Raw genomic sequence first — 18,007 nt, 5'->3', positions numbered from 1 at the left:
TCATGGACAGAAGATTCTGCTATAAAGAAGATACAGAAATTATCTTTAAATTCTTTGCTGGTTTTGAAAAAAGTATGTAAAGGACTTTTATTATTATACCCATACATTAGTGAAAAAGGAACAAATAACTTTTTTCCATAATGAACATCTGCTTATTATTTGAGCCTGAAAGCCCTTGTACCTCTAGCCTCTTCAGACAATAAGCTCCAGGAAAAACACTCACTCTCAGTAGTGAGAAACTCAAGAAGATCTAATTACACCCAAGGGACCTCTTACCAAAACCACAGGGTTGGGGGGGAGGGGCAGATATTAAAAGCCAATACTCTTGCCAAGGCAAGACTGCTAGATGTCAAATGACACAGGAGAAAAAGACCATTCGATACAACATCCCTGGATTTAAACTGACATCTAAATCATAAAAGCAACAGCAACAAAATTTTAAATTTGAATTAAGGATAAAACTTATTTATACTATTTTTTCACAGGGGGAAAATTTATTAGTTTAAAACAGCAGATACAAAAGGTTACTGAATTTTCTCAATAAAACTTGTTTAATAAATCTTGAGTTCTTCTTAGTAGTATTAATAGTTGTACCCTAAAAGCAAAATTATGTGAATATGCTCTTTTTTAATTACTATCTAGTAAAAAGGAATCTTAAAAGGCAAGGTATTTATGAATTTCCCTGGTACTTCAAATTTGCAAAAAGAGTAACAAAATAATGCATACAAAAATTTGGCAAATTGTGAAATGTTATAAAAAAGGAGTTCTTCCCTATGGTCAAACAACATCACCATTTCCAGACAGAATATCAGAACTGTCAGACAAAGAATGACTAGGACAAATTTACAAGAGATCTATTACAAAGAGAGACTTATTTTAATTTGAAGAGTAGCCCAAGGAGATTTGGCTAATCATCAACCACTACAGAATCCTACAGAAAACATCTCTAATGCCTTAATAGAAAAGGCTCCCATAATTTAAGCTGAATAAGAATATTTCATGATTACAGGTGTTTAATAATGTAGAATCACCCTATCACTGAAAAGCAAAATTAGCCTTTTCTGACTCAAATGTTTCATTTTATTAAGAGAGAATGCCTGCGCACGTGCATAAGCGGGGGGGTAGAAGTAAGAAGAGGGAGAGGGGGAGAGAGAATTTTAAGCAGGCTCCGCACCAGCTGGAGCCTGGTGCGGGGCTCCATCTCATGACTCTGAGATCATGACCTGAGACAAAATCAAGAGTTGGACGCTTAACCAACTGAGCCACCCAAGTGCCCCATTAAATATCTTAATTCTAAGAGAGAATTACTTCCTAAATCACTTGTCATATATACTTTCCCCCAGTTAAAATTTAAGAATGGAACCAACCTTCATAGCTTGTTCAAGCTTAACAGATAAACTTGCCACAGCTTTCTGTGCACGTTCATACTCCTCACGCTGGCGTTTCAAAATTGGTGCTTTGGCTTCAACTTCTTTCACTATTTCATCTAGATACTTATTAATTCTTTTATTCTCTAGTTTCTCCAAAAGCAACTGATCCTGAGTTTCCACATAAGCATTATACAGCTGAAAGGAGAAAAGGGGTTGTTTCAAACCTAAGCGTAATACAGAAGCATATAATTGATCTAGCTTCGTAATAAACACGCATTAGCACTTACTAAAATGGAAATGTTTCCTATATGTTGCAAGAACCAGGAACCAAGAAAGCTTTTCTTAGAATGATCCATTAAGCATCAGATGAGTTTAAGAATAATTTTTATGAGCATTAAATTTCAGCAAATTTCCTTTTGCTGAAGGAAAATAATAAGACTTAATACCAGTCTTACCTCGGTTAATTTCATGCCGGGCTTCACTATCTTAGCTACAGCTGCTGCAGTAGGAGACATAGCTGCAAGCTCTTCTTCAGATAATATAGCTCCTGTGCCCACACAAAGAAATCTAATGTATTTCTGTACTATTTCACACTAAAGCCAGCAATATTTTTTCTAAGACAAGTAAATGTGACACCTACTAAACATTACATATAAATTCCTAAGCAGATTTTAAAATATGACATCAAACTGTCATGTAATCTAATTCTAAAAATCATGAAGTATACTTAAAAATGTTTTGGAAGTTGACACACAATTACGTGCGATGAAGTGGTACTTGTATTTGACAATATAGTAAAGATACGGACAGGTATTAATTTTATAACTAAAAAAACTTGATGGCGCTTTCACAACAAGATAGAGAAATAGTACTAGTGGAAAGTAGTGACAACTATGTAGGAAGTCCTAGTATTTTATTCAAGTCATTTATAAGCATCTGTTAACTCATACCTTTACGTTTTGTGGCAGAAAGCAGGTCATTTGCGTTCTGTAATTCCTTCTCCAATTCCCCTATTTTCTCAAGCATTTCTTTTTCCATTTGATCTTTAGATTCCTCCACTTCTAAAAGATGATCCTGTATTGCTTTATTGGCTAAAAAGACAGAATATCCAAACATACACTTAAAATCTTGGAGTTTACAAAATGTAACAGCACAGTCATTATTTTTCCCTTCAGTAAACATTAAATTCTAGACAGGTTATGGTTGCCAGTTATCCTCTGAAAGCTCTTGCTCATAACTAGAATTCCTGAAATGTCCTGGCCTGCTAAATCTATTTCTGCATTTGATATCTCTCATCTATGGGGAAAATAAGGGAACTCAAAGTAAAAAAGTAGCTCTAAGTATCTCTTTGGTTTTATTCTGCTCTTTAGTCTAGAACACAGAAAATGACTAGAAAAGATCATATAAACAACTTATATTATACTAGCAAAAAACAAAAACAAAAAACCCCAAGCCAAAAATTTACATTTAAAAAGCAAGAATACATGAAAATCAAAGACTTTAAAATATACAGTTTTTAACGCAAAAATGCGGCTTCTTCATGGATTAAGAGAATACCCGAACTATAAACCCATATGTATTTATCAAAGTAAATGTTTCATAAATGGAAGAAAAATTTCCTGTTAGAAACCAGACCATATTTAAGGTTATAAGATGAGAAAAACAGTAGCTATCCAAATTTCCAATATCCTATCTGTTGAAAATATAATTCAAAGTTTCTTACTCTAAGAACTTTCCTCTATATCAAATTTTGTCTCTAATAAGATTAATCTAACTTCTAAATCCAACAATCTACACAGAGGTAAAGAAAAAAATACCCCTCAATTAAAAACAAAATAATCTTCCCACAATTAAAAAAACTTACCTTCTCCAGCTTCTTTCAAAAGTTTGTGTAGTTCATCCACTGCTCGGGTCAGTTCATTGCTCTTTGCTTCTGAGTCATCGGCAGCACTCTAAAATTTAATCTTAAAAAGTTATTGGACATCCAAAAATGCAACATTAGGACACTAAAATGTGTGGTTGGGCATTTACCTTGTATAGATTAGAGAGCTTTATATGAGCATTTAATTCATTGTGGAATTTCTCTTCCATACTGGCCTGCTGTTCCTTGGCCTACAAAAAAGACTCAATTACAACATTCATTTGAATGGAATTTAGAATGCTTATTGAATGTTAAGATAAAAAATCCAATTTGTAAAGAGATAAAAATTAACATCACTTTTCAGGATAAAGATGAATTACCTTAAAGACAAAATATTGCTGATATTTTTATCTTAAAGTGTAATAGTTCAATGGTATTAAAATTAACCATACACATTTTCAGACAGTCCTTTGGCTATAGCACGATAGCCATTTCTGAATCTAGCTATTTCAGCTTAGCTACAGCACGTGAAGCTGTCCTGACCATTTTATAGTGCCAGAAACAGTTCAAAACACGAAATCATTTAAAAAAATAATAGCCTTGTAAGTGCTTTAATATTTTTGTGAAGGAGAAATTTTAAAGTGGTCATCTCTACCTCTTTCAGTTTGGTCAATAGCTCTTCTACATGCTTTTGAAGATTCTCATTTGATGTTTTCAAGCCATTCATCTGTTCTTCCATTCTAGAAACCTAGAAATAGAAGAGTTGGGTGGAGAGAGGATGTTATATTAACTAAAATGAATTTGATATAAAGTTTAGCTGCCAAGTGAAAGCAAAATAATGTCCTACACCCAAAAAAAGGTTTCACATAAAACGTGTATATTTAAGAAAATGATAAATAATAGCTCATGGAACAACACATTTGGATTTAGCTCAAAAAATTTACCACCATTTCTAAATGTATCTTAAAGATAAATCAAAAGAGAGTAGACAGTATCAAAATTCATCAAAGAATATCTTAAAGTATTTATTTAAATGCAATTGGTTCATTTCCTAGGCCAAATGTTTATGAATTATGTCTTCCATGTTTCTAATATTATAATACATTTACTTCAGTGTACCATGGAAGACATTCATTTTTTTAAAGATTTTTATTTACTTATTTGAGAGAGAGAGCAGACAGCACTAGCTGGGGGAGGGGGAGAGGGAGAGATAGAGGGACAAGCTGACTCCCCTCTGAACAGCGCAGAGCCTGACTTGAGGCTGGATTCCAATACCCCAAGATCATGGCCTGAGCAGAACTCAGACGCTTAACTGACTGAGCCACCCAGGCACCCCTCACCATGGAATACATGTGTAATAAGCTGGCACACAGATGTAAGTTTCAACCAAAATTTACTAACTTACCTCCTCTTTTTTGTTTTCAAGATTACATTTAAGCTCTAGAATCTCATTTCCTTTTTCTCTGCCAAGAGCCAGAAGTTCATCGGTTTTAGTTTTTAACTCTGTGTTCAGCCATGTATTCTGATTATGTAACAACTCCTTTTCTTGCTCCAAGCGTTTTTCTCGATACTAAAAATATCCAAGAAAATAACATTTACAGTTGAAGACAATATATGCCTAGTTAAAAGATTTTGCCTGTGGCTAAAGAACACAAGCAGAATCTTAACAACAGAAGTAAGTATTTGCATGCATTCTTAACAGAAAACAGATGATCAGATAAGAACTATAAGAAACTTAAGTATCATATAAACAAATTTTTCTATTAAAATTGTCTTAATGTTTAATTCTTTCCCTGACATTAAACAAAAACAAACACACAGCTTTTAATCACTTTATAGACCACCTGCTTATACGTAAAATTTAATTCAGGTGAGTTTTAAGCAAACATTGTATTTTGTGCATTAGGAATTATTTGTTACTTGCTTTAACAGAAACATCAGAAGCTTGAAGTTCATCCAGTTTTAACTGCAGATCACCCTTTGTGGCATTGCTTTCTTTAAGTTTTTCATTTTGACGTTTAAAATCCTCTAGAAAGGTCAAAAGAGAATTTGAAAATAATGACTAATTAATGCTCAGAGGAATGAAACATCGAAGATGCATCTCTAGAAATACAAGCATTTAATACAAGCTAAGTAGTTCTCAACTCCTTAATTTGTTTTGGTCATACTCAGTTACAAATTTAATTTTAACAAATGATAAGCCAAATTTGTGCACCCAACCCAACATGTAAATTATACTGGTTTTTAAATTTTTAAATGCAGTATCATAAGCTAAATATACAAAATAACATTAATTTCCCTGATATATACCTAAAGATCTTTTAAAATTTCGTAAATAGTCATTTGTTAAGTCAAAAAGCAGTAATACATATACAAATCTATTCAAAACAGCCAGAATAATACATGCTTAATTTCTCTATATTCCTTACACTTAAGTTTTTATTAAAAAAAAATTCTTTTAATTTTATCTACCCAGTAGCTGATCAATATCACCAAAAAATACTCTGCAGTAACTTAACTGAGACTGGAAAAGTGTAGTTACCTAATTGAGTATCATCGTATAGCAACATAAATAGTTGAAAATTCTATTAATAAAAATAAAAATCTTCAATAATTTTATAAAAGGAACCAAAGGGAATATGATTACACTGCTTAAGAGTCATATTTACCTTAATATATCAACTGCATCATATACTATATACTATGCTACGTATCTACCTTACTTATATGTATTACTTAGCTTATATTCCCACCTAACTCCTTCAGTCCATATTTTTAAATATAAGATTTCCTTTCAGGTTCTTCTACATATTGAATGTTTATGGACAGGTTATACCAGCAAGCGTGTCTGTACTAGAAGAAAGAGTTCAGCCTCTACAACTGAACACTTAAACTGCTTCCAATTTGATATTATAAATCACACTGTAGTAAGTATCCTAGCATGTAAACCTTGGTCCAAATTACAACTTCTTAGATGTTTTTCATTTGTGTATATTTGTCTAGACACTTCTTTAAAATCTTGATAATGATCTAAAGATAAATGACTGCGAGAAACAGTAGGATATTACATTGACTATATTCTTTTTTTTTTTTTTTTTAAAGATTTTATTTATTTATTTGACAGAGATAGAGACAGCCAGTGAGAGAGGGAACACAAGCAGAGGGAGTGGGAGAGGAAGAAGCAGGCTCACAGCAGAGGAGCCCGATGTGGGGCTCGATCCCATAACGCCGGGATCACGCCCTGAGCCGAAGGCAGACGCTTAACCGCTGTGCCACCCAGGCGCCCCTACATTGACTATATTCTAAGCTATGATAAATAAACACCCGCAACAGAAATGGGTTGGGGATTAATTCCGAGCACTATTAGAAGAGAGAGGACAGACTGGAGTTAGAAGCTAAAGTATTTCTTCATACCTGTTAAATATTCAAGTTCTTGAGATAGTCTCTCATTGGTTCTAACTAAGTCTCTTTTCTCAGCTTCTAATTCTTCTTTCGTCCTTGTAAACTGGCTCTATCACATAAAGGAGAAACAGAATGTGTTTAAATTAAAAACTGTGTTCAAGTCCCAATACAGATATGTCACTTTATTTAACACTAGCTGTAGTTTAAGAATGGTTGGTTTTCTTTCGCATATAACTTAATACATCAAAAAATTTAAACATTACCTGTAATCTCAACACTATTTATATTTTACATTTTTAAAAATTATTTTTCATAGGCTTATGAAAAATTTCCCACATCACTATTTAGCACTTGGAAGTGTCCCTGTAACTTAAACATGCCTTTGTAGAAAAGGCATTAATTTACTTCTAATTTTTTGCTGCCATAAAGTACAATTTTGATGGATATCACTGCATTTACAGGTTGGTTCAAATTATTTTTCAAGAAAGAGCCCTAGAAATGAAATTATTTAAAACCTTTAATATTTTTTCTCAAACTACTTTGCAGCAAGACAATGGCAATCAATACGCTTTGATTCGTGTCAATCTCAAGCCACCACGCCATTCTTAAAAAAGAGAAAGAAATCAATGTTTACATGAGGAGATGAAAAAGAATTACTTTTATTGTTTTATCTACATTTTTATGATCACAAGTAGAGCAACATTTCATATTGCCACTGACCATTTGTGCAGCTTCCTCTTTTTTTTAATTCCTTTGCCCATTTCCCCCTTGAATGATTTTTCTTAAAATATGAAAGTAGTCATATAGTAAGGATCCAAATAGTCATCTTTTAATTGAAAAAGATACTTATTAGTGGCTTATTTGTGTTTTAGTTTTTTTATGCAGAGAATTTTAAATATCTATTGGATTAAGTCTACCACTTTCCCATTACAAGTACCTTTTATACACCACGTACCTTTTAATCTCAAATCAAACACAAGTTTTTTTTGTTTTGTTTTTCCAAACATGAGTTTTAAAAAAGCAATGGGAAAAGCCTGAAGTTCTATCCAGTTAGAGAATCACTGAGTATGACCGCTTTATTAAAACAATGGGTAAACAATCCTTGTGACCATATTCAATCTGTTACTCTTATCACTACTCTAAGGAAACGATTTCTGATATGGATTCATCCATATCCCCAACTGTATCATAATAGTTGAAATAATGCCTGAGCAACAGTAAGTCAACAGTAAGTATTAAATAGAGAATTTCTAAAAGAAAGGAAGGATGATAGGTAAGTGGGTGAGTGGGGGACAAATAAGTGAATCTATGAATATCTCTCCTACTTATAGTTCTATGGCACTTTACTTACAATGTGAATTAAAAAAAAATCACAACCTTAAGAGCTATAGCATTAAGAGCAAGTTTCTTTTTATAGTAAGTACCAATATATTCTGATGAGTAAAAGAAATACCCAATCAATAAAACATATAAAGGTCCAAATTAAGGAAATTATATATATGCATTTCTCTTAGTAGTTTCTCCTAATAGGACATGTTTCATGTTCCCATTAAGTAACACAAAATAGAATACTTACTCAAGTATCATGTTTATAGTTAGCTTTATTCACAGGAGTAACTTTTACCTGAATGGCAACACTGCGATCCTGAGCAACTTCAAGTTCTTTATTTTTCTCAGTTAGCGCCTTCAGTTGATTGTCTGGATAAAAGGAATTTTATGAACATACACACATAAACTTAAAAACTGCAATGGCAGTTTTCATTCAACTGCCACCCATATACACGTTTTAAAATAAAGAAACTGGGGTATCTGGGTGGCTCAGTCATTAAGCGACTGCCTTCGGCTCAGGTCATGATCCCAGGGTCCTGGGATCCAGCCCCACATCAGGTTCCCTGCTCAGCGGGAAGCCTGCTTCTCCCTTTCCCACTCCCCCTGCTGGTGTTCCCTCTCTTGCTGGGTCTCTCTCTGTCCAATAAATAAATCTTTAAAAAAATAAAAAATAAATAAATAAATAAAATGAAGAAACTGAGTCTCAGAAAGACTGAGTTACAGAACATAATATTCCAAATTCATGAATATTCCAAATTTACTTCTAAACCAAACTTTTTTCTTATTTTTTTTGTTAAAGATTTTATTTATCTGAGAGAGAGAGCACGCGCACAGAAGCAGGGGGAGAAGCAGAGGGAGAGGGAAAAGCAGGCTCCTTGCTGAGCAGGGAGGCTGATGCAGGCAAGGCTCAATCCCAGGACCCTGGGATCATGACCTGAGATGCAGGCAGACACTTAACCGACTGAGCCACCTAGGTGCCCAAGACCAAATTTTTAAATATGCTATCCTGTCTCCAAAATCTTATTTGTAATCATTCTAACCAACATTTATAGGAAAAAGCACATACAATTATCACTTGAATCATTTTTCAATGATTCTTCTAAGTCAATCATAACAATGAAATATATTTACAAATCAGAAAATTGAGTAATAAAAACAAGATCAAGAGAATAAATAACATTTAAACTATATAAAATGTATAAAGAGAAAATAACAACAATGGATAATTCTGTTTCAGCTTATCACTCTAAAAAGAGCCTTCAACATGGAGGGGAAAAAAATTATACTTGAAACTGAATTATCAATCTCCATTTATAATGGTCTATCTCCCCTTGGACAGTTTGTTCCCTAAAGGCATGCAGATAACTAGGAAGAATATACTTTCTGAAACTTTCTTCCACTAAAACGCTATGTGCTAGCAATTAAATAAATACATTATTGCTACTTCCAATCTTAAGTTCTTTTTAAACAATTCGCTTATTATAGGAAAAAACCCTGCTAAATTAGTCTGAATTTTCTATTTTGCATTAATATTATTTACTGGTTTCCAAACTTACAGATCTGGAATGATAAAGTGAAAAAACACAGACATAACTGTATATCCCAGAAAGGCATTTTAGACGTGTGTTTTTCCTCATCTTCTCCTCCTCTGCCTTCCAGACCGTGTAAAAGCGGCTATGATCACAGTAATTTTCCTGAAATTCTATAGCACCTCAGCACTACAGACCTAGTTATTACGCCAAGGCAGCACTATATACAGATGATGAACGAGACCTAGCCACTTAATAAATTATTTATGCCCTCATTACATGTGTATATAAACCATTGTACATAAATGCCATATATTTTTAAAATTAAGTGCTTCAAAATTAGCTGGAAAAAAAAATTATGACCTAAATAGTTGATGGGCACAGACCTGGTTAAGAAAAAAGGCTGAAGTGTTAACCACTCTCTTATTAGCTTCCTGTGTTTCCAATCAAATTAAAAATCCAGCTATGTCTAATAACAAATATTATGCCCCCACTCTATTAAAGACCTTTTCCGACATTTGCTTTCTCCCGTCATAAGCAAAGCACACAATGCACATCATTTTTCCCAAGAAATGCCAGGACCTTTAACTAAGATCTTGTATACCTTCTAGAACTTAATGATAGAAGTAAACTTATTAAAAAGGAAATTATGCAAGGCACCTGAGTAGAACAGTCTGTTAAGCATCTGACTCTTGGTTTCAGCTCGGGTCATAATCTCAGGGTCGTGAGATCGAGTCCCACATGGGGGGGGGCACACTCAGCGCAGTCTGCTTAAGATTCTCTCCCCCACCCTTGTACTCTCTCTCTAAAAATAAATCAATCTTAAAAAAAAGGAAATTACCCATCTTTCCTAAGAAACAGGTCTTAAAGAGGAAATATCCTGAGATTCATAAATATTTATAAAAAATACAACAGTTAAAATATAATAAACTGGTTGGCTTTATTCTTCAACAAATTAAAAATAATTTTCTCCTTAATTACATTTTCAGTTTCATAATGCTTTACGACTTTTTAAAATGCTTTCAAACATCTCTCATTTGATCCGTACAGTTAGATAGTTACGTAAGCAGATGGACAGGTGGTTCTAACCATTTTATATGTTATGATTTGCATACGGCAAAAGAGCTTTATTAATAGCAGAATTAGAACCCAGGTCTCCTGACCATTAATTAAGCCTTATATTTTTAATGAAGTCTTTACCATCAAGAAAACACCAAATACCACCATAAATGAAAACAATGACAGTATGTATTTTCATAAACAGTAAGTCAATGTTTCTAAAGCATACAAAGAGTGCCTAACGATCTCCAAGAATAAAATAAGGATGTAAAAATACTTACTGAGCTTCTCTAGGTCAAGCCTCAAACTTTGGCACTCTCGGGTTTCATTCACAAGTCTCTCCTGACTGTGGGACAGCCTCTTCTCTATCTCAAAATACTGTTGTTCTTCAGAAGCAGAGAAAAACATAAAATCAAACACACGCGTACACACACTGTCAATACTGCCACTTTATTAACAATGTTGATTTTAATATTAAGGCATGGTATTTGAATTGCACTCCAAATAAGAGAATTTGAGTAAAGATAATTAGAGCACTGAAAGAACTTTAACATTTCCAACTGACTTATACGTACATGACAAAAGAAAATAAGACATACGGGGGTTTTCCAACTTCTCTGTCTATTCCACAAGACTGAAATTCTTCAAGGTAGGCAACATGTCTTACTTACCTTAGTATTTTCCCCACACATTAGTAGACATTTTAGCATAAAGCAGACACCAGTACAAAAAAACCTTATTAAGCGGAGGAAAAAATTAGATTAAAAACTGCTTTGTTTTAAAAGGTTGTGTTAAAAGATTCAAATACCTAAACATATAAAAGTTAACCTTATGTAAAAATGAGTTAATTTTACAAGGGAAGGACTGAGGGTGTACTGTTCAGCACAGTATCAAGCACACAGAAGACTAACCGATATTTATGTGCAAATTAATGAACAGAACGTGGTATAGCTTCCGTGTTGGGATTCAGAATTGCTTTTTGACACCAATTCTGCTTGATAATTACATTTTTTTGCAGTGATAATGTATTCAGAATTTTCAATCAATTTACCGAAACAGCACCATACTCCCCACACCCCCAGGTAAACGCGGACAAATAACAGTTTTTATTTCACTAACGGTAATTACTATGGTCTTAATCTTTCCTCAAGGATATTCAAGACACAGCTGTCGGTAACTTTCTTATCTGAGGGTTTACTGTAAGTACCTATAAACGGATCTTTAAACTCCAATTTTTACAGAGAAATCCGATATATCAAACTTATTTACGTTCGCTGTGTTTCCAGCGCTGTCTTAGGCACCTACTCATTTATATGAGCATCTAGTTCGTAAACCTGAAAAGCGCGAAGGTGTAGAAACAGAACTCAGTGCACGAAGTAGTCAATCAGACAAAGACCTCTGAATGCAGGTGACCAGGAAAGTGAGCGGAAATTACTAGCAACGCAACATAAAGATAGGGTACTCTAAGCTTAGAGCTAGAGGTCGCAGACTCTCGCTACTCCGGAGTAAACAGACCCAGATCTCTACAATTTCTGTGCGCCGAACATTAAGTGTCCTACATGAGACCACACTAATTACAAAGAAAACGGAACTAAGTGTAAATTCGGTTTAAAACAAAAGGGCTCCTTCGCTTCAAACTGTGAGAGCAGGTAAGAGAAGGCCTAGGGGGTCTAAGAAGCCGGGAAAGCGATGCCACCAGTGTAGTCGCAGGCAGAAAGCGAGCTTGCAAGGGGAGAAGACCAGCCATAGCTACGGAGTCCGGCCCAGAATCAAGGGCGGGAAGAGCGTCGCCACTTACCACTCTCCACCTTAAATTTCTCATGCCGCCCCTTCAGGCCATCGATCTCGGATTGCTGGTCAGCAAGGAACTTTTCAAGTTTGTTCTGGACGGACTTAGGCAGCTTGTTCAGCTCCGTGCGCTCCAGGACTTGCTGCAACACCGCCGCCATGTCAATCGGGCCGGAGGCCGCAGGGCCAGCAGCCGGCGGAGCCCACACCGAGAAGAAAGGCGAAGACCAAGAGGACCCAGAAGCCTGGGCGGCCGCCTCGGCCACCTCGCTCCGAGGCTCGCGTGCGCCCGCCCGCCGGAGACTCCCGCGGCGGGACCCTGGGAAATCGAGTCCTGCCTTAGCGCCGGCACCAGACGTGCCACAGCTCCTGCGCCCCAAGTGCGCGCGCAGCCGCCAGAAGCTGGGCACCCTGGGAATCCGAGTTCAGCCGCGGCCTCTGACCCCGTTTGATTTCCGGCTCCCCAGTCCACCCGCCTCAAGCCGCGCGGGACTGTGGGAAACGTAGTGTTTTTCTCAATCCCTTCCGTGAGCGGGATTGCGCACCGCCCATTCCGCTTCCTTTTTTCTCCCCGCCCCCGGCTCTCCTCCGCTGTCCGCGAGGTGGCGCCACAGAGTATTCGTCCACTCATGTCCCTCCCTGAAAAGCAAGGCGACCTTACCGTCAAAGCTCCGGGATGCCATGGGTCGTCCTCTTTGGCGGCTTCTAGACACTGAGCCACTAGAGGGCATCGGTCCGGGCAGGGCTGGACGGCAGGCGCCGAGCTACCGCCACGCTCTCAATGGCGCCCGGAAGGGGGCGGGGTGGCGACCGTAGTCTCTTTGGCTGAGGTGCTGCGGTGAAGGAAGGGGGGCAACGTGCGTCATCAGACCGCGCCACCTGACTCCAGAGACCCTGGGTTTGAAGTGGGAAGTGAGGTGTGGGAAGTCTGTCGCTTTCTGATGAATTCATTGGCTGTGGAATTTGGACCCTGGACACTTGTACTTGCACCTTAAACCCCCTTCTCAGGAGGACTGACAGTTCGACAGATTTGTCTGTCACGCGAGCACATTCTGAGTGCAGGTGAGTCAGCCTTCGGGTGTAATGCGTGTGTGTGAGGGTGGAGTGTGTGCGCTCGGGCTCAGAGAGCCTTCTTCTGAAGGAAGAAGGAAAGGGACCGAGCGTAGGAAGCATATGGGCAGGCACTCCGGTACCACACTCAAGTCCAGTTGTGATAAAACTTACTTTATTTAAGGCGGCGTACTTAGATAACCTTTTGTGTGTATGTGGCGGGGTGGGTACCAACAAGCGAACAGGAATTGAAGGAGCCCGTTTCATTTTTCAGGGAGAGGATTTAAAGAAAGCAGGAGGACTTTGAGTGTAGCCTTTGTTTTTATGTTTTAAGGTAATATTGTATAAAGTGCTACCATATGTTTATATTTTCAAGATGGAAAAACTGTCAACAAAAGTTTTAAAACACATTCTTAAAAACCGCTTATCACCTTGCCTCCATAATAGAGCTACTTGTTTCCAGATTGTAATTCTGTGACCTCTATGCTAATCTGTAGATTATTTCATGTTTAATTTTTCTTCCGAAAGAACTTAACTTCTTCATTGAAAATAAATCATTCCCAATTCATTCCCCCCGCAGTTCCTACAGTAGCACCCTTTTGTGAATATTGTTAAGGATAAGTTGGTTTTTCCCCCAAAATATTTTACACCAGCACTTTAATTAAGGCTGCTGGTATGCATAGTGCTGTACTATGCCCTTGGTTCACTATTAGTGATCTAATATTTGGAAAATGCAGTATTCTGTACTCGGAATCACAACCGTAAAACCAGATAAGTTTTTCAGACTTGACTGATTCAGATTCTTTATTTTGTACACTAGGAAACCAGAGTCCAAAGAGATTGAATTGTCCCAAGTCACAGTACTTGGACAACTCGCATAGCTTATGTTGTCACACAATGCTTCAGGATAAATTGAACTGTTTTAGGGAAGATCTATATTTTTATTAGTGTCCTTTGTAAAGTACGGTTGGCTATATTTTAAAGTTTTGAAGAAGCATTAAAGTAATATGATTACTGGGTGACACCTTGGAAAAAATAAGATTGGGAAGTTACACGTAACTTTGGAGTCACTGTCACTGATTTTTCTTGCAATGATTAAGAATTATTAAGGCAGGGGCACCTGGGTGGGACAGTCATTAAGTGTCTGCCTTCAGCTTAGGGCGTGATCCCAGAGTCCTGGGATCAGCCCCGCCTCGGGCTCCCTACTGGGAGCCTGCTTCTTCCTCTCCCACTCCCCCTGCTTGTGTTCCCTTTCTCGCTGGCTGTCTCTCTCTGTCAAATAAATAAATAAAATCTTAAAAAAAAAAGTATCAAGGTAGAAGGAAAAGGAGTAGAATAGCATGATGAAAAAGAAGAAAGTTTAATACATTAAGGCACTATTAAAAGTGGAAAGCCTTTAGATTTATAGTGGCATTAATGATTTAGATAGGCAGTTCCAGACTTAGTCTAAAAATAACTCTTGTACAAACCCAATTTACTTTCACAGTTGTTGGGAAATAGCTGGGAAGAAATTTAATGCATTTTGAGAAAACTGAACAGGCTCTTTGAAAAAAATAACATCCAATAGGCAATTTCAAACTGGAACCAATTCTCTGGGCTTTATTTTAGAGTAATGCAAAATTGTTGTTATTGGCAATTTACTGGTGGTAGATATACCACCCCAGCTCACCTGCAGTTGCCTTGACTTTGTTGTACTAAATAAGATTGAAACTTTTTACACAACCCAAATGACTATTACTTCTATTCAAAATGCTGCAACTGTCGTTTACAAACTGGAGAGAGAGAAAGAGAAAGAAAGAGCAGAATAGGAGCTACCCTTTGTAGAGGTTTAATTGAGAGACGAGGTATTATTCCTCAGTATGAGCGTAGCTTTTCAGGTCATGGATTCTGGTGCTAGACTGCCTGAATTTAAATCCCACCTTTGCCATTTACCAGCTTTGTTCCTTGGGCAAGTTACATTTCTTCCTTTTGGTTTCTTCATCTATAAAACAAGGGTAATAATAATAGTACCTCCTGGAGTTTTTGTGAATATTACGGATGTTACCATATATAAAGTACTTGGAATAATGCCTTATACAAAGTTGAAACTATGTAAATGTTCATCATTATTGCATTGCTACTTATTGAATTCCATAATTCTAATTATATTGTGAGTTACTCAAGGGCATAGGTCAAATATTATTCATCTTTGTGCCATCCCACTTGGCATAATTTCTAACACATAGTAATTCTTCACAGTATGCTTATTGAGTAAATGAATTTGGTTCTCTCTACCTTCTAAGAGCAGCTCAGAAATTGTCCTCTTTCCTGTTTTAGAAATGAGCACAATAAGGCTCAGCAGTAGACTATCAAAGATGATACAACTAAGGAGTAGTAAATTAAATAAAAAATCAGGTGTGTTGACTAGTAGGTTAGTGTTTTCTCCCTTATCTTAGATATGGAAGTGGGTTTTATCTTTTATGTCAACTCTAGTTGATTGGTAGTCTTTTCCAGCAGCACTGTGTTGAGAATTCTGAAGCTACATTTGAACTTTGCAGGAAAGAATACCCTACTTACCCAGCAATCTCTGCAAGGCATGGAATAGTATCAGGATGGTACCACTTCTGTCTCTATATAACCCCCATGACAAAAACATTGCAAATTGTATTTTTGCCTAAAAATGGTGTGTATTTTTTTCTTGTAATTTAGGAGATTGGATTAGTTCCCAATAATGGGAAGAACCTACATTGTAGAAGAGACTGTTGGCCAGTATCTTTCAAACATAAATCTTCAAGGAAAAGCTTTTGTCTCTGGTCTTTTAATTGGACAGGTATGTATCTTTTGGTGCATTTATTGATAAAACAAATTACCTGTTTATTTAAAGTTAAGATGTGCTATTTAACAGTAAGGTCAAGGTTAGGGAATGGAGGAATGGAATGTAGAAGAAGAACTTAAAATGGTCTTTGAGGAATAATGTGGAGAAGCAGGACAATCCTAGCCCAGGTTTGCTTAAGTCAGAATGCATTCCCTTTTGACAATGTAAAAGTAACTCATAATGTAGAAATTCCACAACTAGAATTTCACTAATTATATTATACATATTTTATTGTCTTTCCAAGTGTTTTGTACTCTCTTCTAATCTTTATTAATTCCTGGTTGTCTAATTCTTTGCAAAAGTAACTTTTGACAACTTTATTCCCATTGTTTTATCTCAGTCTTACAGCAGTAGTCATGTCTTTTGTTACTTGCTATGGTACTCACTCGTCTTACTGAAATTTTTTAATGTTGATTCAGTGGCATGAGGGAAAGGGAATAGGAAAAATTTGCAAATAAAACAAATTTTATTCTCCTTTTGGAGTTAAGCCTTAAAAAACAACACAAAATGAAACAGAGATTTGGGCAGTTACTTTAAAAAGCGTAAGCACCTGCTGATTTAGTATAATTGAAGGAAAAATATGTTAATCAGTAGGGAGGATGGTCAGCAGTAGAAAGCAACAAAAAAAGGAGAGTCATGGACAAACTGGCTACTCCATCTAAACACTATTTAGGGGAGAGTGCACTGTGGCCCAAGGACTTGATTTTGATACCTAGTAGCAAAAAGAGTTCTGTTGTGACAATTTTCTTTCTGGATATTTTATCATGATGCCTTAGAACCTTCAAATTGTGTAATTAACTTATCTTGTTCCGATTCTATCCAGATTTTAAATCTACTTCCTCCTATAATTTGAAGCCCCATGTTATCTACTTATAAAGAATGTACTGTCAAGAAGAGTCATGTGTTCACACCCCTTTATGGTATTCTGGTTTTCAACATCATTCTGAATGAGCTTAGTTAATGTCAGCCTGGCCCTAAGAGACCAGTTCATTCTCAGCGTTTTCATAAATCTGGTTTTTTAACTTGTAAGACAGAGAGTAGACCCTGTATTATTCACCCAGGTAGCACTACCCTATGAGGCCTCTCCTTAGATAGCCAAACTACCCCTCTTGGTAATAATCTACACTACTTTTTTTTTTTTTTAAGATTTTATTTATTTGAGAGAGAGACAGCACAAGCAGGAGGACGGGCAGAGGGAGAGGGAGAAGCAGACTCCCCGCTGAGGAGGTAGCCCAACGTGGGGCTTGATTCCAGGACCTCTGAGATCATGACCTGATCCAAAGGCAGCCACTCAACTGACTGAGCCACCTAGGTGCCCTGAACTACTGTTTGATTGAGGTTACTTGCTTCCAATATGAGACTCTTTTAGGAACTTTTTATTTAAGGTTTCTACTCCCCTTTATTTAAGAAAGTTTAAGGGAATAACAGTCACAGAGAAAGGCATTGTTAGTAAAGATAAAAGGTAGGGAGAAATACCCTCTTCCAAACTTGCCTTACTCACATAGGCTGTTTCTAGAGCTTGGCAAAACCACCGTCTTACAAATATGTCTCTCACAATTTAGAATTTTCCTTCCAGTCTTTCTGTATGCTGCATTTTCATCCCTTCCAGTATGTTTCTTCTTCTTTATTCCAGGGCTTATCACTTTTTTCTTCTTCCCCTCAAGCTTGCCTGTTTCCTACTCTCTGGGTCAGTTTCTTTTTCTTTTTGAAGTCATGCTTTCTTTTTTTTTTTTTTTTTTTTAAAAATTTTTTTTTTTTTTTTTGC

The 18,007-nt window shown here is 36.5% G+C and overlaps 2 protein-coding genes across 10 annotated transcripts in view; one reads left to right on the top strand and one right to left on the bottom strand.

The window, feature by feature from the left end:
* Positions 1-13,140, bottom strand: part of TPR (translocated promoter region, nuclear basket protein) — a 72,888-nt gene extending 59,748 nt beyond the window's left edge. For 3 of the 5 annotated variants that reach the window (XM_034666786.1, XM_034666788.1, XM_034666789.1), the window contains exons 1-13: positions 13,000-13,133; positions 12,349-12,657; positions 10,832-10,936; positions 8,258-8,331; positions 6,646-6,742; positions 5,156-5,259; positions 4,637-4,801; positions 3,887-3,979; positions 3,402-3,482; positions 3,235-3,322; positions 2,321-2,461; positions 1,826-1,917; positions 1,368-1,565 (exon numbers count right to left, since the gene is read on the bottom strand). In XM_034666786.1, coding sequence (XP_034522677.1) covers positions 1,368-1,565; positions 1,826-1,917; positions 2,321-2,461; positions 3,235-3,322; positions 3,402-3,482; positions 3,887-3,979; positions 4,637-4,801; positions 5,156-5,259; positions 6,646-6,742; positions 8,258-8,331; positions 10,832-10,936; positions 12,349-12,657; positions 13,000-13,069 — 1,617 coding nt within the window. In that variant the 5' untranslated portion in view covers positions 13,070-13,133. Of the gene's footprint in view, positions 1-1,367; positions 1,566-1,825; positions 1,918-2,320; positions 2,462-3,234; positions 3,323-3,401; positions 3,483-3,886; positions 3,980-4,636; positions 4,802-5,155; positions 5,260-6,645; positions 6,743-8,257; positions 8,332-10,831; positions 10,937-12,348; positions 12,658-12,999 lie in introns of all 5 variants that reach the window. The other 2 variants (XM_034666787.1, XM_002924841.4) reach the window with 2 other exon arrangements.
* The window catches only part of ODR4 (odr-4 GPCR localization factor homolog), a 46,897-nt gene continuing 42,022 nt past the window's right edge, over positions 13,133-18,007 (top strand). For 3 of the 5 annotated variants that reach the window (XM_034666790.1, XM_034666791.1, XM_011231842.3), the window contains exons 1-2: positions 13,133-13,400; positions 16,077-16,197. In XM_034666790.1, the coding sequence (XP_034522681.1) occupies positions 16,099-16,197 (99 nt within the window). In that variant the 5' untranslated portion in view covers positions 13,133-13,400; positions 16,077-16,098. Of the gene's footprint in view, positions 13,401-16,076; positions 16,198-18,007 lie in introns of those variants that run through there. The other 2 variants (XM_034666792.1, XM_011231844.3) reach the window with 2 other exon arrangements.

This window comes from Ailuropoda melanoleuca, chromosome 8, assembly GCF_002007445.2.
Source record: "Ailuropoda melanoleuca isolate Jingjing chromosome 8, ASM200744v2, whole genome shotgun sequence".
NCBI lineage: Eukaryota > Metazoa > Chordata > Mammalia > Carnivora > Ursidae > Ailuropoda > Ailuropoda melanoleuca.
Note: the sequence above shows the minus strand (reverse complement) of the source record. Positions and strands in the feature narration are given on the sequence as shown.